The 21,491-nt window shown below is 41.3% G+C and overlaps 1 protein-coding gene across 7 annotated transcripts in view; it reads right to left on the bottom strand.

Moving 5' to 3' along the window:
• The window catches only part of COBLL1 (cordon-bleu WH2 repeat protein like 1), an 80,843-nt gene extending 61,961 nt beyond the window's left edge, over window positions 1-18,882 (bottom strand). For 4 of the 7 annotated variants that reach the window (XM_066999732.1, XM_066999733.1, XM_066999735.1 and 1 more), the window contains exon 1: window positions 18,380-18,652. In XM_066999732.1, the coding sequence (XP_066855833.1) occupies window positions 18,380-18,576 (197 nt within the window). In that variant the 5' untranslated portion in view covers window positions 18,577-18,652. The other 3 variants (XM_066999739.1, XM_066999741.1, XM_066999738.1) reach the window with 3 other exon arrangements.
• Between the last annotated feature and the right edge of the window lie 2,609 nt (window positions 18,883-21,491).

Raw genomic sequence — 21,491 nt, 5'->3', positions numbered from 1 at the left:
ATATTCAGGTTTAATGTAATAGTGGAGGATTATTTCTACTGTTGGCAACTACCATCAGTGACAACGCATACAACATTGCTACCTGAAAATATACAGAACTCGTAGGATTAAGCTCTGAGAAAGCTTGAACTCAAACATTAAGTGACAATACGTATATGAGCATGCATAGGTCTATGTAAATCAACAGAACAAGTTAAATGAGTAAATATCAACTCTAGTAGTATTTAGAATTGGATCCTTTCATCTGCAAAACTTATGCTCACATGTATGCATGCCACAAACAAATAGAATGGATTAACGGATAGATTAGTTTTATCAGCACAATGCAACACAGTTTCACATATTCACCAATACTAAGGCTTGTTATTGTTATGTCTAGTTCTCTCTCCTATTTTTAAAGCATTCAAGATGTAATACTCAAGACAGTAGAAACTGAAAGAGGCTGGCTGCTTGCCAAGACAGACCAGTCCCTTTTCTACACTGTAGAAAAGTACATGCAGGCTCTGTTGCCAAAGTATCCAGCTATAGGCCTTGGTATCCCATCGTGCTTCACGATGTAGCTCTTTCTGAAAAATCTCAATATTTTATAGCTAAATTCCAATCTGAAACTCATGCTTTTGGAAGCTTGAGGGATGTAAACCATCTTCCTTTTTTGGCTTCCTGCGCTTTCAAACAGAATGCTTATATATGAATCAGACCACATCACCAAGCCTGGATATTTACAGTGATGTTAAACAGACAACATTACATTCAACCCTGTCAATTATTTGACATGCCAGTTCCACCTCTTACCAGTCTTTTTTATTTCCAACAAAATTACAATAATATAATACAAGATGAACAGACAATATAGATCTCAATTGTTACTCATTTCACTCTATGCAATTAAGAGATTACTTGGTGGCTGTGCCACTGGAATACAAGATAAAAGTTTAAGATCAATCATACATAAGGGGCAAACACCTGTCCAGCATCCATTATCCTGCTTCTACTGCATGCTTTCGGAATGCGGATTTGCACTGCAGAAGCCACAAACTATTATTTAATGCCAGAGCATACCACCAGACAAGACAGTTTGCAAAAATGAATTAAGAAAATTATTAAGAAAAAGAAAAATCTAGACTCCTTTAATGCTGTACTCTAAAAGAGAGAAACACTTTGGGATAACATGCTGTTGAGATAGTACAGTAATGGCTGCCACATTCAAAGCTAAAGGGCATCAACAAAATAAAATATTATGAGCAAAGAGTCAGGATAGAAATTTGAGACATACCAAACAAGGTAAATCAAAGAGAACGCACTACAGCTTTAATTTAGAAGAGTGACTTTCAAGACCAGGAATTAAAATACAAAACCTCCTTTATCCCACCAGCAACCAAGACCTCTCACTGAACAATTCAGTGCACTTCTTTTACAAAACAGCTTGTGACACCACAAGCACAACTCAGCATCAGTACATGGGTGCATGCAAGACCAACTGTGATTCATAATTAGGTACAAAATGAAATGTTCAGGCACAGTTTACCAAGTTTAGCAACCCTGCGGGACCATGACATAACTTTTGCAAGTTTGTCCAATCTTCACTGCCTAGCACATGATGCCCATAGTCTGTGAAATTCCTATCCTAGGAGACTTTCAAAACCTGACTGAATAAGGTCCTGAACATCTTATTCTGTGACACTAGCTCTTCTTTGAGCCACAGCTGACACAAGGTGACCTCCCACAGCTCCCCCTAACCTAAATCACAGTGATTCAGTAACCCTGCCCTCAAAGAAACCCTCCGAGACAGACTGTAACACGGGCCTTTGCTATCCACAGATCAGCTATCTGCCAATTAATTTGTTCCAAATAAAGGAGAAAACGACTTGCACTTGCTCTGCGTAGAAAAAGACACTGCAGTTAAATTCTTGAATCCTGAGCAAGTCTACTAATCTAGATCAGTGGTTGTAGCTTTTTTTTTTTTTCCCCCAATTTGCAGATTCCTAAAAAGGTTTTTCAATTAGCAGTGCAAATGCCTGCTTTACAGCCAGCACAAGCCAGTTGGAATAGTCTTGTTCTCTAGCTGTTTTGTAGAAACCCACGGTACACAGGCCACACGCTGTTTTAGAAACTGATGACATATCCTTATGGCACAGTAAAGAAGCTGATAATAAAACCACTCATTTTATTTTCAGCCTCTTTAGAAACACAGCAATGTCTGCTTATGATGGGGTTGGGCCAGTTTTATGAATTCTGGTCCTTTGTTTATTGCCTGAGATCCATGCTCACAAGCCTAGACTTTCACCTTTCATACTTACAGGTTTTTGCCTAAATAGTAGAAGACTTTCACTCTGCAACTAAATGCAAATTAATAACCAGAAGCTTGGTTTTTATTCAAAAGCTAACAACTTTCAAAGTTCCCATAAGAGCTACCCAGGATTTATCATACTTACTGCCACTCTTCACTCAGTCTAGCAAGGTCAAATACACTGTTTATGAAGCAAAAGCTTAAAAGCAAGTTGAGCAGTCTCTTGCACTTCCTACTGTTTCAGTATTGGACGAATTGCAGCAAGCATCCTTACACCAACAGACCAATTGGAAATAGAAGTTGCGGTATATCAGTTGGGACTATGAACTGCAAACATACAATGCAAATATTGCAGCTAAAAGGCAATTAGCCAAAACAGATCAGGTAAAAATGGCTCAGGCCAGATTAGCATACCTTCCATTAAATAAACTTGAACTTTTTCTTAGGACAAAGCCAACATTTAGCAAGAGGAACTGGTGGTATCACTGACCACTGTAATTAAAAGCCTTCCACAAAGCACCAGAGATGCTATGAAAACCATATTCCTTGTTTTTTTAATCTTATTTATTTTTATCATTGTTACCGAGGCCCTTTGCAAGTGAAAATGGAAGCTTGATTAGAAAGAACTCATCAGAATTTATCCGCTCCCAGTACTTAATTCCTGCTTGATTTAATTCACAGGATATCAGTCATTTTTCTGTTAATTGTAAGGTCAAAGAGGATCCCGTGTAAGCAATAAGCAGCAGGAACTAACCAAACAGAAGACCGGATCTTTAATGCAAATGTGTTTCCTGGAGGAAAGGAGTAAATCAGTGCAGATAATGTAGTACAGAAAAAGTTTTTTTTTTGTTTGTTTGTTTTTTATACAAAGTCCTATGTTCCAGTGAGAAGTTTTTTGAACAGATCGTTTTGGAACATAAATAGCTCCACAAAAGGAGAGCCCTGCTGAGGAATTTACATACTTATCAAGGTTTAGGTGACTAATCAAAAGCAACAGCTATTTGCTTTGTGGAAGAAGAGTTGTGATACTTGCTTGAAAATTTAAAGAAAAAAACACAACAAAAAGTACAAAACAACCTGCACAGCAAGATATGTCTGTGTGAGTGCATACCTGAGAAAACAACCCCAGAAAATATCCCTCATTCCTTAGACAGTTTAAGAAAAATAATACTGGCAGTATAATTAAGAGGCCTTCAGAGTACTGGAGCAGTTCAAATAATGCTTAATGCTTTTCAATCCACCAGTTACAAGGTCACATCAACAGAACTCCATAGCATGTCTCCTGATACCCAGGCTCCTGGCCTGTTAAAGAACAGTATGCATTTATATTAACAGCTGGAATTTGAAAGTTATCTTTAATGACCATAAGGTGTGACTACTAAAAAGTTGTATGCATTTTCCAAAAATCACTGGTCTAACCTAAATCATTACCTACCCTTATTTGATGAACCCCTGCTAAAAGACACTATGACATCTGATAACCAACTGACTGAAACTAATAAATTAGTTTCTAGCCCTAGAAAAGGTTGTCCCTCCATAAATTAGTCACAAATAACTGTACAGAAAGGCCTCTACAGGAAACGTGGTCTTCTCCCAAGTACATCCAAAATGATTTGATCTCCACCTCAGAACTTTATGCCATTTCATCAAAAAGACTTAATTCCTGATCAACTCCTACAACTGTTTAGTACATACAAGAAACAAATTCAAGATTTGAAAGTTTCTTCCTCCTATCCTACCCCTATGAAAAAGCAGAAAGAAACAGATTAGTGAGGCCTTACTTCTTCAGAAATACATATGTTACTGAATACTGGCATACGGTTATATCTCAGTTTTAATACGACCTCATCTCCAGTAATTTTGGCCAAATAGTATTCTAATATACACAAATAACGTGGCAATATAAGTGTGATTTAGAAAATAATTCAAACACCAGGAGGATAGCTTGTTTCACCCAATACAAGTTCTCTCAACTGTGAAAATTCAGATGAGTAATGAATAATGTTCCAAAGGAACAGTTCTACTTAGCCCTTTAAAGAAGTTATTTCAATTGTGCTACAGTCTAAACAATGAAATTGTAATGTCTTTTGGAACATTATTATTACAAATACATTTTTCCTTAGGTATTATCAAGGCTTGTTACACAAGCCTAAACAGCTCCCACAACATCCTTCTCTCACCGAACTCCAGGTAAATGTAGATACGCTTTGGTAAATAATAGAAAAGTCATTCTGAATGTTAAACTTCATGGAAACCACATACTTGGCAGATAAATTTATAATTCACTATAAAGCAAATGTAATATTCTTTTAATATTGTTTTTTATACTTTATAATATTGTTTTTAATATTGTATGCAGTAAAGCCCTCAAGATGCTTTCAAGAGCGGGGCATATCTGCTTTCCAAGACAGTCCTGCACAGCTGACTCACAGCTCCCCTCTTTACACTTCCTTACCAGACGCTGTTCCCCTGCCACGCAGGCATCAGCAGCACGACCCACTTTCGAACCTGACGCCCAGGCAGGAACCTCGCTGCAGGGCCAGCTCTGCACTTGAGTACAAATACCAAGAGGTCAACAACTCTTTGATAGCCAGCGCAAACCGCTACACTACAATCATGCTAACAAAACAGTTCTGTTCTTAAGGACCTGCCCCTTTTCTTTTTCCCCTCTATAAAAGCGCCTGTAATGTTATGGAAACATCAACTTTTATTCACATACTTGCTGTTGTCCCAGATCCAGCTACTTCCATCTAAGAGAAACTCAAATTTCTTAAATAACCATCTAAGTTATCCTACTGTGTACATGAAGAGAAAAATAAACCTGTGGGAAACAAACCAGAACAGTAATTTGACTTACTTTCTTCCTAAAGAGGAGAAATGTGCTTGGATATAGTGCTCGGAAGCCTAAAAAGTATTACTTTTAAAAAACAAAGTTAAAGGCAACACCATTCTAGTTAGTGTTGAGGAACAGTAGAACAGAACGTTCATTGAAATAGAGGCAGGGAAACACTTTTAAAAAAGAGAAAAACAAAGCACAGTTCAGGCTACTGAACAAAGAAAATAGAGGGGAAAAACATCACGAGATGGCAAGCTCAGACATCTGCAAGGGGAGAAAGCCACCTGGCCATTTCCAGATGACACGGCTGAGTGACACAACTGGAGCCGGCAGGCTTTAACAGGCGCTGGGGACACAACCCACAGTTCCCCTTAGTAGGCCACCCTTGGCCTGAATATAGGAAAGGGGGTTACTATTTGTATAATCTAAGGAACTATAAAGAGGTAAAAATAACCCCTTTGTTTGTCCCATTGAATAGGGGATTAAAATAATTGGCAACATTTTAAGTCATGCACCAGAGGTGGATTCACCAGGTCACAATTGGAAAAGGAGAACTGCCAGGCCTTGATAAGCATGGCAATTACCATTCTTTTATATACAGAACCACTCCAAGGGAGTAGGGTTTCCTTACACAGTAATAACAGCATATCCTTTGATTTATACAGTAGTCCTCCAGCAATACAACCAACATCCTGTTTTCATCTTAAACTACAGCTGGGTAGTTTGCCTACAGGCTTTATTTATCAGAGCTCCTATAACTAAGTCCCTTCTCATTATGAGAAACAGCACTCTCGTTTAGCAAGCATTTCATCTTCCTGACCTCCTTAGTTCTGAAAATTCTAACATGGTACCTATCCAATCTATACTGTGTTCAGATATATACTGAACGCATTGAAACAACGTGACTCAAGTTTATAAATATTAACTAAAAACAGTAAAACACTTTTCCTGCCTTGGAAGTCATGTAAAAACATCCAAGAAAATTCAGAGGAAAAGGACTTCCTTGCTTTCAGAGGAAAGAACAGACATACTGATTGAATGATCTAAGCTATAAGACCTCAGAAAGCCCTTAGAGCGCAAGTTCTTGATACTTAAAATCACTTCTGAATTCTCACATCAATTTAGAATTTTTCTCCAAATATAACAAAATCTCAGTAAAATATACTGAAAAGAATATAACATTTGTATTAGATACCTCTCCAATTACTTTAAACATTTATTAATTTTGTATTCTGCGTTATCACAACAGTCAGAATTCTGTCAGAATTGCAGTCATTTTCACATTCCTACCCACGAAGGAACTAGCCAAGTAGCATTTTGTATATGATTTACACACTCATGCTCTGTGCCCATGCAATAATTCATGAACATATGAACTCATGAATTCCACTTGCATGCTGTCACCCTGCAGAAACAGAAGTACCACAAGGGCTTAGCTACTAACCACCACACGTGTTCAAAACAGTTTTAGAAGTTTTTTCTTGTTGAATGTAATTCACTAAAAACTAATAAAATGAGGAATGCACTGCTAGTTATAGCTACAAAATATCTACTTTTTTCTTCAATACTAATTTACAGTCAAGCAAAGGGTAAACAGCATGCCAGCAGAACAACAGTGGAAGCAGAAATGCAATTACCAATACCAATGTAGGGCAAGCTTGTGAATTAGAAACTAAAGACCCTGATTCAAGAGCACTAGAGAACTTCAAATTTGTCTACGCTGACCAAAAAAAAAAAAAAAATGGACCTGGTGTGGGGGTGAAGACAGAAGGATAAGCAAAATTACCCCCAACACAGCTACAGCAATAGAAGCTTCAGTGACAAGGTGTGGAGATCAGAACATCGCCTACACCAGAGCTTCTACTCTTCTCCTTAGTGGTAGGAGCTAGGTCAGAGACCAGCTGCAGGTATTTCCTTTGCCAAAATCTCTCTAAGACGTGTCCCAATTCCCGCAGGCTACCCACAGTAGATCAGCGCTGCGCAGAATCCGATCAAAAGCAGCATGAGTATTAATTTAAGACTAAAGTTTGATACTGTTGTTTTTCAGCATGCTATCTGGAAAAAAAAAAAAGTTGTCAGGCAGCTAGCTACATAGTTTATAAAAGCAGAAAGACACAAACAAAAGACAGCTAAAATTCAACTGAAAACTCCATTCACCCTCGTGCTACCAAGTAAACAGCTATGTGCCAGTAGCCTAAAACCCATCAACCTCTCTGCCACACTTTCTCTGTTCCAACAGAACATTTTGGGTTTCACACACTGCCCAAAGGCATCTGTGGAAAGAACTCCACCTTCCTACCAGGGAAGAGATTCAAGCTGAGGCTAATGACCCTTTGACTGTTCTTTTGACACACCTAAAACAAAAACGACCACAATTTTTGGCATTTTTATTACAAGGACATGAAGTCACTGCCATGCTGCAGCTAGTATAAAGAAGAAAGCCTCTCTTTGGAGCCAGAACTTTCAAACTAACATTTCAAAAACATCACCACATTAAAAGAATATCTTCAGGTAAATACAGGCAACGGAAAAGGTCCAAAGGCAACAAAAACCTTGTCTAGATTAAAAAAAAAATTCTCACACTTGTGTGATGACAAACAGCTCTTCACTGACTTCTAGCTGAAGAAAAGGACAAAAAGCAGCTACAACTAACCTACTCCAGCAGCTCAAGAGTAGGAGAAAATCTATTCCGCTCAGAACAAGACACGGAAACTTCCCTCCACTTAGACCATCTATATGAGAGAGCCAAGTATGCCACCCCTGGCAGTTATTAAACTATCAAAATGAAAAGGGAGAAGAATGAATCTCCGTAGCCTGTGTCACATCTGCAAATGAGTCCTTCTCATAAATAGCCACCAAACCATTTCTTGCCTGCTGGCCATTTAACTGAAACCGTTTGTTAATCAAAGCCACAGACAACCACAGGGAAGACTAACTGGTGTAACCCCAACAGTTTAAGGATGTGATTCGCATCTGCTGGCAGATCTGATGTTACTGTCAGAAGCCAAGTGTTTAAAAGGGTGGAGCTTATGGACTGAATTTTTACAATTTCAGCTAAAGTTTTGACATGTTTCAACTCTCCCTTCCTATCTTTGATAAAGTATCATATGCTCCTTTGCAAGCAGACTGGAGATCTTTCTACCATGTTGGGCACTTACTCACATGACCCCGCAAAGTGGCTGAAGGAAACACTTCTCAGCATATGACTGAGATGTGAAGCTTGATCTGACAGGACGTGGGAAAGGCCAGAAACTGTAGAGCTGTCATGATCTCACTGGGTTTTATTGAATCTTCAAGTGAATGCTAAAAACTCATAATCATTTCTAATCTTGGACCTCCTGTTTACATGTAAGACAAGAATTCTTTAGTTACTCGACCAGTTTTCCTTTCCAAGAACATGCTGTTGGCACTTAACTGTACAATTCTCAGTTAATCAGGGTAGGATTTTTCAAGGGTATTTCCATCTGAAGGTCTTCCAAGAGGCTCTGACAAACTTTTATTTACAACATAAACAATTCACTGGGCACTTCATTTCCTACCACAGATCTGTGCACCATGAGCAGGCAGAGGCCACATCAGCTGGTCAGAGAGCCGACAGCTCACATTCAGGAAGAGTGAAGGAAAATCCCCACGTAGCAGGAAAAGGGCTCGCTCGGTACCTGTGATTTGGGGCCTGCTAGGCCAGCCTGCACGTGTCCGTCGGGTACGGCCCGGTAGTTAATAGTCAATAACCTGCAAGGGCACGGTACAGCTGAACTCACACATGGCTGCTGCTGTGCTGTACACGGCATGCTGTACTTTCTCTCAGAGACCGTTCAAATGTGATTTCAAGCTTGAGCCCTAAACATGTTAAATTAATCGCTAACGTCTAAACCCTATATGCAATCAACATTAACATTTTTCCAGTGAAAGCAAATATTGTTTATTTTTCTTGCCCTAACTCTTCCCTTTATTCATCCAGAAATTATAGACAGTTTATGATCACCATCAACTGGGGCCAGAATTATACTCGTACCCTAATTCTCTCAAATAAAGCTGAGACCTAAAGAGATGCCTGATTACCTGCTGAAGGTCATAAAAATGTCATATTACAATATCTGCCCCTTCTAAAGGGTGGCAGAGTTTTCACTGACACCACATGGATCTTTTCATGAGGCCATTCATGATACCAACCAGTTTTTTCAATCTCTATCTACAGTCAGTACATGTATAAAATACTGGTTGACACTGCATAGGTTGAAACTTCAGCATTTACATCATGTGTCATTATTTCCAAACATTCTCAATTCTACCATAAAAACTTATTCTGGATTGAAGTCCTGGCAGGCAGTCTTTAAAAAGAAAAAACAAAAATCTCATAAACCCATTGGCTGGCAAGCTTTACATACTGAAGCTACAGAATCCAGGAAACTTTTGGTGAGTAAAAGCAGGGGGAGGAAAAAAAACAAAAAAAACAACAAAAAAAACCACTATAAGCAGTGTCTTAAAGAACACCACCAGGAGAAAAAAAAAAGATCTGAATAGTTCTAAAGCCATCATGATAACAAATCCCCCCCCCTTTTTTTTTCCTCTAGATTAAGTCATTTTGTATTTTGAAGGTTTCATTTAGCATTTACAATTCATTGCATTTCCCTCCTCTCCCTTTATTCATTTGAGATTTATGGATTAAAAAGCATTGCAGTGCTGTATTTTGGGAGAAAGACTGGAAAGTTTGTAAGTGTTTGGGCAGTGGAAATATAAAAACAGTCAAAGAAAGATGCTTAGAAACAAGACAGAGATTCCAACAGTTCAGACAGTGATGTCAGATCCTTATTTCTTTTCCAAAATAAGCTCCTTCAGATTTTCTCCTATCCCCCTTGCTGTTAACAATCAGCTCTAAAGGAGTACTCATAAACTGCTGTTTATTGTTTATTGTGTTTTCCACACCTTCTGCATTTTCACCTTGCTTTTCTAAAGCAGCAAACAAGCATTACCTACTGCTACTGTACCTGTGGGGGGGAGGGATGTGCCCTACACTGCAGGAGAACAATCCAAAAAAAAAAACCCTGAAAGTTAGTTTAATTTCAAAATCCTCTGACCACTGTACATATCACCTGGGAGAAAACCAGACACCTCCCACCACAGAAGAACAACCACTAAACAAAGACACAAAAATGTTAAGGAGTTGAAGGAAAAAAAGATGCATCAGATCTAGTTCCATCAGTTCATTTCTAAAACAAGTGTCCTGAGAACCTGCCATGGACACATCAAATTAGATATATCTAATTTTGAGGAATGACAAAATACAATACATTAAGAAAATCACTGGTATTGGCTCAGCAATGTCCTAAGTATAAACTCTGACTTCCTTGAATGGAAAAAAATATACAGAATAAATCCCATGTCTCTGGCTATCAGTGCTGCCTTAAGATCTCAGCTCCAAATTCTGCCAGATGGGGAAAGACCACTTTATCTTCCAAACATCTGAAGGCACCTAAACAGTTGTGGTTTTGCAATTACGTGTTACAATTCTTCTAGGTTCCTATGCGTAACCAGCAATAAAAGCTTTCAGAAGAGAAGTAGCACATTTAAGATCCAACAAAATGGAACTTTCCCTGACAAGCGAGTACTTTAAAAACTGAATGAGGCAAAAATAGCTGAGGGATGTCACCAAGGATGGAATTAGTGAAGCTACTTTGTAATGTGGGTGGAAGGAGAGGATTAAAATTGCAGGCAAGGGGAAGTGAGATACCATGAGTCAGAGATCAGCAGGGGATACAGAAAAGTTTGTCTGGAGATTTCATACAGCAGATGAAGAAAGCAATGACTGTTAAAGAATGGAAGCATGGGAACCTAGGGACAACTTTCAACACACAGTTTGTCTTGATTTTGGAGAACTTTATTAAAAAAAAAGTTAAAGCCCGGATTTCTGAATTCACACAAACTTCTGAAAATCATTAGAAATTCCACCCCTGGAAACCTGTCTACTACATGGTGGTCATCAGCTAGCTAACTTCTTGTCTGTCTTACAAGCTGAAGAGCCATGAAAACACTTATCATTGCAAATAGTTTCTATGTATCATCATTGCAAATCACAGAATCACAGAATTGTAGGAGTTGGAAAGGACCTCAAGAGATCATCGGGTCCAAAGCCAGAACAATTTCATAATTAATTCTGAACAGGATGCATTTTTTAATGAAAAGAACAAGAGGTTCTGCAGTAGTAGTGAACATGTATTTTATTTTTGCTTGAAGGGGTTACATCCCAGAATGACAGGTTGTAAACATTTTTCCAAACTACCTTTCTAACAGACATTTCGGCTCTTTTATTTTTTAAATAGAAACAGAGACAAAAATACTGTTCCTCCCAAGTATGCTTTCAACATTGTTGTCACAAGAATTTTTAAATAGATACCTCAGCAGATTACCTTCTACCTGCACTGCAACGTCCAGCTGTCTTGTCAGTCTAGTTTGGCACTAAACAAGAACTGTACTGGGTTCTAAAAAGGTCAACAGCAATGCAATGATACATAAACACTTGATAAAATACCAAACGACAAGAACCAAACTCACCACACTGTATTTTTCCCTATTGCCCTTCTAACAACCTTGTTACCTGCACATTAAAAGTGTCTGGGCAGTAATAAGGCACAACTCTTCGGGTACAAGCCCTCTGACGCTGAATGAGACGGACCAGGTATTAGCGCAGGAGACTGTACAACATCCGAGCATGGCTCAAACACTCAGGAAGCTGCGTGTCACCCGAGAACAGTGAAGAACAGCACAGTGCCATGCTTAGAGAGGTCTGCAGAAAGGACATCACAAAGCCAGTAAGAACCCAGTGACGTTGTACTTGGAAGTACAGGTATTTAACTTCAGAGCAAGACACAGAGCCATCTGCAGGCAAGCACTTCACACCATGTAAAGGGTTTTGTACTGTACCTTAACCCCTAAGGAATCTGCCAAACTGCTTGTGCAGTTCGCAGTTAAAACTGAGCGGGGAGGAGACGCAGAATTACATCATCCACCAATACAAAGACCCTATTTTTAACGACTTTGTCAATAAACTGCTTGTGTTGAAGGGACAGCTGAAAGAGATACTTCAGCCTCCCCATAGCAAAATGTGTAAAAGCTGCTATACATGCACATAAAGAGCCCTGGCCTTTGGAAGAAAACTTATCAGAAAGTCTGAAATGAAAGCCAGGTAAAACATCAGAGGGAAATTAATTTTCTGAACAGAATTTCTTCATTTTAGTTTTAAAAATCCTGTTTTTTCATTTGGGTCGGTTTCTTGTCAGAAATTGAAGTGAAAAGGGACTTGATTCTAAAGACAAATACACAAGTTTATAATGCTGTTCTTTTGAGATACAGTGGGTTTTGGAATTAAAACAGCACCACTTTATAAGAGAAATGCAGGGCAAGGAACAAAAAATGTATGATCATTGGTACCTTAGAAAAATTCTAGCTCACAATACTTACCTACTTGGCATAGAGTTGGCCAATAGAGTTGGTACACTGTTCAGGGAGGAGGAGAGGTTCATTTTTATATATATGTTATTTAAATAAGAGTAACATTTTCCAAACCATAGAGGTATATTTCTAGAATAGAGATGAACAATAAAAAACAAATTTGCAGAAAGTATTTTTAAAGTACAGCTAAGGAAGTACGACTAGCAACCTATTTCTTCAATTGAAACCTTTGTTGAATTAATGCTCCCAACAACAAAACCAATGCTTTGTCACAGAAGAAAGCTCACACCTAGCCAAAAATATTCATGTGCTCTATTTTCTTTAACTGAAAATAGCAATCCTGACAATCGTAGTCTTGTAGAACAGTCAACATATACACAAACTCCCCAGGGAGACATTTCACAGACAGATTAGGGACCCATCCTTCAACCACCCATGTCTTTGATCATATACAACCACCAAAAGAGACACACAAACGTATGTGCCCCTTTTGAACTGGATAATCTCCAAGCAAATAAAAAACAAATCCAGGAACTCCTAGTTCAGTAAATATTCCTACGGTATTGCACTTCTGATGCAGGAAAAAAAAAGTTTCTAAAAAAAACTATGAAAAAATGCATATTTCTCTACTTGTCCATCAACATGCAGATTTTAAGTCAGAATGCATCTATTTGAATCCTAGTTAGTATAAAATTTACTTTGATACAAAGAGTTACATTTTTAATTGTGAGACCTTACTTTAGGAGAGAATTTGGGTGAAACCTCAAGTTTTTAATTGCCTGTTACAGCTCAAAACAACGTTGTTTTTTTTCCCCTCTTGAGCTCCCCATTGTTGCATGCTGCACAGCTAGAGTTTCCTCTTCATTGTGCTAATGCTGGGCATGGCCACAGAACTCTACAGGAGTCTAGGAGCCAACATCTCGGCCTCCTGTCATCCTCTACTGCCTTGACGTCAACTTGTTGAGTTTTAGAGCAGCATACTTTGACAGCAAATACTCACAGTAAAGAACAGCCCTTTCTCAAACAGCAGGCAGCTGCGTGAGCTTAAGTGAGAGTAGCAGGTCAGCCCCCAGGGAAGCTGGTGAGAGCCAGGTGAAAAGGAAGGGAAGTGCAGTCAGATTTGTTTTAACTTGCAAACAGTCATTAAAAAAAAAACACCCAGCATTCCTCATATTCAGTTATTTAACAGAACAACTCATCATACCAACTTGTTAATTTCTTGAAAAAATAAATATTTAGTTGAGCAGGTGCTAACATTGTTACAACTCCAATGGCAGTAGGGGTAATTTGGTATCCCTGACTTCCCAGCAGCACAGAACTACAGCAGTGGCAGCCAGAAACAGCAGCAGCCAAACTAGAGAAATTTGCACACTTAAAAACTTTCTTCCAAGCTACAGTCAAGAAAGCCAGAAGTAGTGCTGGACTTCATGAAGGAAGGCCTACAAAGATGCTAGATTACAGCAGAAACCATTGGTTTCTAAATTGAAAATATTCCTAGTGAGTTATTTTACCTATCAGATCATAGGAATCCCGTGAAGATTTGCGGTTTCCTCTGGGATCTAAGCTTCTGGCCCCTACAATGGGCTCTTTTCTTCTTTCACCCAACACAGATACTACTTCCCAACATAAATAGTGATCTTCAGGTTTACGTAAACACTGTAGTCTCTTTTAAAGTTAACAAAAACATCCAGTAACAATACAAGAAAAGAACTAAGCGTAAGATGACACTGAAACCCACCTTCCAGTCCAAAGCACTTTTTCTCACATGCTTTTTAAATCTCACTAATGACTAGCTCTCCTTTTCCTTTTCATAGGATACCATCACGCTTGGACAAAGCTTTGAAATAACTGCTCATTTCTCTACTTGTGCATTACCCTCCCACGCATTTTTTCTTTCTGGTATCCACATTCCTTAGCCCCCTAATGCTTCCTTGATCTCATTCCCACAGCAACACACTCCAACAGGGAACATTACCACTGAGTACTCAGCTATGACTTCAGACTTGACAAGGTTTGAGTAACCAAACCAGCCACTAAATGCAACAACATTTGATTCATGGCACCACTATGTCATGCAACCATTTGAAGCTGCCTTGATTAAGGCAGATTTGTTAAAAAGAACAACACAATCACCTCAAGAAGTATTACGTATATATTCAGAATTCAGATGGTAAACTACACCCTAGAATGAAGAACATTCAAGTGGCTCCTGATGGGGATCCACCCACAAAGTGGTTAACTCCCTGTTTCAAACACCCAGCAAACTCTGTGGTCACAAGATCTCAAACTTCTTTCCATTTTGTTGTATCTCAATTAGTTGTTCTTCATCGGGGTCATGGGAGTGAGAAAAAAAATCTTTATCTTGAACTCCTCAGTATAAAAGATAGAGCACATCTAAGATTGGACTGCCTGTTAGACCCATGCCAGCCTAAATTCTGAGTCTCGATAGCTCTACCATTTAGTAGCACAAGCACAAAGGTCTTGCATTTATCCATGAACATCTATATACAGTAAAGTACTATACAGACAATAGCAACAGCTAATTCATTGAAAACATAGTAGTTTCAGGCTGGACTCCACCAAACTGCACGAGCTTCAGGCACTCCACCACCGCCCTCCAACCCGTTGCTGTGGCTTGGCAACAGAACACTTGAAGTTATTGCTGCACCTCCTGTCCCATTCATCCCATTCTCCACACCACAGAGGACCTTCATTTATGCTCCAGCAAACCTATGGCCATGTTGTGAACTAGCTCAGCTGACAAATAAGAAGAGATGAGGAGAGTTCAAACCAGGGTTTTAAGCTTGATCCCAGACACTTTTCAACACTGCACCACAGCTGACATCTCTAGAGATCCGTAAACCAATTGAAATTATTTGCTAAAAGTACTCAACAGTTGTACTCAAGCAAAGGCACACAACAGAGAAATTATATTTCTTTCTTTCTGAAAACATTCAGATCTCTCTCTTTGTCAAAGGCAGCCCTAACCACATAAAAAGATTTCTCTCCTGTTCTTATTGAAAACTTAAGCACCTTCACTGGCCTAAACAGCCAGGGAAAAGGAGCATGAAGACACGCCTGAGGAGTTTCTGGCAGTACCCTAAGCACAGCTCAGCTTAGGCCCGCCCCTACCCCCTGCTACAGCCATCTCTGTGTTCAGTCCCTGGAGAGCAGATGCAGTGCCTAAGCATGTTTTCTTTAAGCACTCAAAAAAGAAAGTGACAAAACAATGTGGTTTTTTGATTTTTTTAAATAAATATATAGCTCTGAATATGAATGAGATCATTTAAAGTTATCATAAATTGATTAGAACTGAATTAAAAGGCACACCTCAATGCACGTTATAATATTTCAAAGGAAATAAATCTGCAGTTTATCAAGAAACAATTTTGCTCCAATAGTTTAACAGCATATTTGCTGGCACCACTTCACAGTAAAAGTCTGCGTCAACTAGTGAAATCTACTTGTTGATGTAAAAATTGATTTACACTGGGGGTACGGCATTGCTAGCCTGCAACAGCAGGAAAAAATGGGGTCAAGATGCTGGATACCACCCAGGTGTTGTTTTTTATTTTTAATTAAAAAGAAGTATTTAAAAAATACACATCTTCCTATCATCCTGTAACACAATCAATACATAAAGCCGATTCACCTCTGTGCTGAAACAGGCGCACATTGTGTCAGCTGGCCTGGCAGGAACACACTTCCAGGAGTGCTCCTCAGACTTGAGGCAAGATGGATGAGCTATAAAATTAAGGGTAGGTCCAGCCAAGTTTCGTCTCCTACCAGAAGAAACTATGTGGCACGTCCAGCCAGTTACTGGGCATGCCTTCTACTCACCATATTCAAAAAAAAATCCAGCTGAGGATTTAAAAAAAAACAGACCTTTATGAATTTACCTTGGTTGTACTTTGAGAATAACACAGTCATGTACCCCTGCATCTTTTTCTCCCAATTCAAGCAGAAATACTTATCCACAAACTTTTTTAAAGAACACTTTTTCAACAGGAAAGTATAATCCCGTATAGAAAAAAAAATCCTTCAGGATATAGTTATGAGATACTTTCCAAATCTTGTCCCAGTAGAACAAGATAAGAAAATTCCACAGAGAAGAGCCACGACATATCACAGAGGATTAAACTATATAGAAGTTCCAAGGCTAAATAAACACTGACACTTTGACACACAAAAAACCTTTAACACATTTACCCTTCTTAGTAGTTAGCATAATTCGAGTTTCTAAGCTGCGAAGAATTATCTGTAATTACACCATGTAACTTTAAACGGTGATTTAAGAACACACTTGCTGGTAAAGTTTTCAGCTGTGTTTCAACAACATTCCCCACCTGGCCAGGCAGGTTAGGAGGATATATAATGCAGACCAAGGAATATTGCTATTTCTGACACAATTTGCCCCATAATCTCATTCAGTGAAGAGAACCACAGCACTGATAACTATTCAAAAATGAATCTGTGGACCCTATTCAGTAAAGTGGGAGGGAGTTGCTGGGTTTGCTGGTATATCCAGTTTTTTTTTTTGTTTTTTTTTTTTTTTTTCCTCAAATCTAGTATGAACAAATCACCTTCAGGAAATAATTAAGACTGCCAACAAGAAACTCTTGTAATGAGAGAGGAATAGTAATCTGATTTTTCAAAGAACTAAATTATATGGGAACAGCTGATAAAAGGCCTGAAAATATATCTGCGGGGCTAATGAAAATAAGCCTTGTTGCTAGCTACATGTTTTTTCAGAAACGAGATGTGTACGCTGACAGATGCTTGAAGTCACATTAAGGGAACACACTACTCCTCCTGCCTTAAAGGAGCCAGGCTGCAGACAACATTGCGTACAACCAACAGCTTTATAGCAGGCTGCGGGCCTGGGGAAGCTGTCAGCACACCCAACCCAACGTTGTAGTTGTGCCTTTTCACTTGTTTTCACGTTCCCGCCTGCAAGTACAACTGAGAGCTTTCCAGACATACCACTGCAGCCGCTTCCTAACCTGCTATCGCGCTCCATTATCGTATGCATGGTCCTTTCAGCTGAGCGTACATAACCCTACATTGTAGAAATACACTAATTATCTATACTGTAATTGTACCTTCTACACTGGCTAGCAAGATAAACTTCATTTCTCTGTGGCTGTGCATAAGCGTGGAGCTGCCACAAGGCCCTAGGCGAACAAGTACCCCTTCTCTACCAGTCCTCATATTCACTTCATCCATCGCTTCAAACTGATCTGATTACTGCGGGTGCTACAGGAAGTCACCAACTCCACCTGCTTACCATGTATTCACTTGGTCAGAAATGCAATTACTCAGCTTTTGCAGATAACACGCAAGCTTCGGGAACATCCCGGTGTTAAAATACACACTCACCAATTACTTTGTCCCCACTATTTAAAAGTCAGGCCAACAACCTCGCCAGGGACCTGCGGGGTTGAGCACACTGCTGCAGCTGTGGAGGGCACCCACCACCCGCAGGCACACTGTGGGGCCTGAGGCAGCCCCCCACCTCCCTGCAGCCGGGACCCCGAGTCACGTCCTGAAAGTTACCTCTCCTGACGGGCTACGGGCGGCTCGCCCCCCCTCGGGTAGGACTAGCGTTGAGGCGCAGACACGCCGAGCTTTACCTGCCCGCTTACCTGCGCTGGCTCCCGAGGCAGGGGCAGCTGCCAAAGCCCCGCGGGGCGCCCCCAAACCACCGCTCCCAGAGGAAAAACTCGAAGCCAGCCCGCGGGCACCGTGCGGGAGGGCAGCGCGCCGAGCCCCACCGCGAAACGCCGCCGGCCGGCACCTCACCTCACCGAGGGGCGAGCGCTGGTCCCGCCGGGAGCCCGCTTTCGGGGGCGGCGAACGGCCGGGTGCCGTCGAGGAAGGCAGGGCCGCGCTCTCCGCCCTCCCCTTCCCGCCGCGCCGGCGGCCGTTTAACGGTCGCTGGGCGGCCACGAGCACGGCGCTGCCGACGTCCCCACCCGGGGGCAGAACCCGCGACCCCCCCCATCCCATCCCATCCCGTCCCGTCCCGTCCCGTCCCCTCCTCCCGCGGGGCGCCCGCAGCCGGCTCCGGCCCCCGGCCCCGGCGGGAGCGGCGCTTACCCTGAGGGCGGCGGCGGCGGGGCGGCCATGCCTGCGGCGAGGCGAGCGGCCGCCGGGCCCCGCCTCACCTGCTCGAGGAGGGCCGGGAAAGGCGGCCCCGCTCTGCCGCCCGCGGCGCCGCCTCGCCCCCGAGCCCAGGCATTCCCCGGCTGCTTCCACAGCGCGCCCGTGGGGCGGCGGCGGCCACGCACACACGGCTCCGGCTCCGCCGGGGCGGCCGCTCGCTGAACCACACCTTGGGCGGAGAACGGGGCGGGAGGGGGGTGTAATAAAACCTTTTTAAAAAAAAAAAACCACACACACAACTTCTCTGTGAAGAACTTGAAACGCGGAACCTTTCCCGCTCCGGCAGCCGGCGGGGAAACAGAGGCTCCCTGTTCCCGGCCCGGCTCCTCCCTCCGCCTGCCCGAACCCACCCGGCCCCGGCGGGCTGACAGCGGCTGCTGTCCCGGGCTGGAATTTTCCTCTCCCCGGGCCCGGCCCTCGGGCTTGTCCCGGGGCTGTGCGCGGAGGTTTCCCTGCGGCTGCCCCCGCTCCCCCCGCCTGGCTCTGGCGCTGCCGGGCTGGGGCAGGAGCTCGGCGCCGCCTGCCCCTGTCACGGCCGACAGCTGGCGCTGGCAGAGCTTTCAGCAGGAGCGGCAGCTCGCTCTTCGAAAAGCCGGCTTTCCCGCGGGACGAGCTGCTCCTCTGCGACCGTGCAGTGAGCAGACGGGGCAGGACGTGCTACTCGACCGGGTCACCTCTCCGCCGTGCCGTTGTCACACCGTGTGGTCGGGGGATGCACAGCAAAACACAGCTCCGCGGTCGGGAAATATTTTGGCCAGCGCTTAGCACAAGTAGCAAAATAGCCAACAACAAAGCGATCTTTTTTTTTTTCTTCTTCTTTCCTGCGAGGAAAAAAACAGAACGTTGCATCGAAGTATAATTTCCCTTTTTCTCACTAGTTCTAGGCTTAAATATCTAGGAAAAGTATTACAATTGGCCATTCTATGCTAATGCACCTGAGCATTGTCTAGGATGATACAGTATATAGTATAATATATTGTACTTTCATAATGTTTTGCTTCTCGCTGTATGCCCTTCTCACTTGTACCGTGCTTCTTCAATAAAGCTTTTATTCTGCTTGTTTTCTGCTTCTTCAGGAAAGATTAAATGACCTGAAACTGCCTGTTTTGACAGATTATCGAGGTTGTTCGCAGCCTGAATAACCACATGCCATTATCAGGCACGCCCCATTAATCTGGGTAAATTTCAAAACCCAAAAAAGCCCCTATGAGTCAGGTGGACTTTCCATGGCTCAATTTTCAAAGAGTTCAACAAACTGATCAGTCAGAAGAATTTCAAGAACAATCCCAGGGAAGACCTTAATGTAAGTCTGCGATCCTTATTCTCCTTTGACAGTCCACCCTTTCTTTCTGATGCTCCTCAAATTGTTTGGATACCGTCTATGTTAGCATGAAGACTGAGAAGTAATTCCTTTGTATGTTGACCAATCCTGCAGCAAGGGCAGGGTAACTCTCTGTATTCAGAGCATAGCCTTCCTGTAAGTATGAAAGAACTTCATGTTTCTAACCAGCTACTTTTCAGGCAAAATCATCAGGTGACTTCATCTTCTAAATGCTAACCAAGCTCCCATGTTGCAAAGGTGAGATGATTCAACGCTACAGCGCTGTTTGAAGCGAAGACCATCACAGCGGATTAGTTAAAATGATCACATAAATTTGTGTGATGTTGTTCTAATACACTTTGCTTGACAGGTAAGAAACTGTTGTACCATTCTCTTTAAAATCTCATTTGAAAACCACTATATGTTATAGTCTAATTCTTTGGGCGAGCACTAATCCAGAATGAAGACTGCAAACTATTGAATAGCTCACATGGGCTAACAGGAGAAACTCAGTGATGCCAGGGAGAAAAGTGATAATCAACACAAGGGAAAATATCTAGAGAGAGACAGACAGACAGCAATGGCAATTTCCAATGGAGGAATGAATTATCTGAAAAAGCAGTTCAGTCAGTGATGCTAATCTCACTTAAGAAGGGAGAGGTTATGCTTATCTTTTTACAGTACCACTTCTCTTATTCAAACCTCGGTTGTCAACTGAGCACGCCTGAAATGCTGATCACTAGAAACACTGCGGGCTCTAAACTTGAGCGCCTGCAGGCCATGTTCTGCAGTGACAGTTTTATGATGACTAAACTTTAAATAGTTGGGTTTCTGAGATACTGGAAATACCATTTGTGCTAGGGATCTGAGATTTTAAAAACAAAATCTGGACTCCAATGGCATTTCTGTTTTTTACCAATAGAAAATCAGTTTTGTGTTTGTGTTTCAAAAGTCATTGACAGAGTCAAACTCTTTTTATTTTCCTGTTTTTATAAAGTTTACAGCTTTGTCCTGAACTTAAAACATGGCTCATATAAAGCAAATGTAACTCTCATACACTATAAACAGAAGACTACAACAGGGAGTACCAAATAATTGAGCTATTAATACACTCTGTGTGTCCTCAGTTGAATAATTTAGAGGGAAAAAAAAAAAAAAAGAAGAGCATTTGAAGAAAAAATCTGTAGTTTTTTCAAGCTAATCTGAGGAGATAACATTGTAGAAGTTAACAAAGTGGCAGGTTATTAATTGTACAGTTGCTATAATGTCATCCTTTGTTTATGGATTGAGGTAAAACAATCATTTAGCTAGAAGCATTAATCCAAGTGACAAGTTGCCACCCACTGTATGCAGTGAATGTACTTGGTGCCATTGTATACTTGAGCATAAATGTTTGCAGATTAATACTCATTTCTGATTACTGTTAGCATAAC

Source organism: Anser cygnoides, chromosome 6 (genome assembly GCF_040182565.1).
Source record: "Anser cygnoides isolate HZ-2024a breed goose chromosome 6, Taihu_goose_T2T_genome, whole genome shotgun sequence".
Classification (NCBI taxonomy): domain Eukaryota; kingdom Metazoa; phylum Chordata; class Aves; order Anseriformes; family Anatidae; genus Anser; species Anser cygnoides.
The sequence above is the reverse complement of the archived record's forward strand: the minus strand, read 5'-3'. Positions and strand labels throughout refer to the sequence as shown.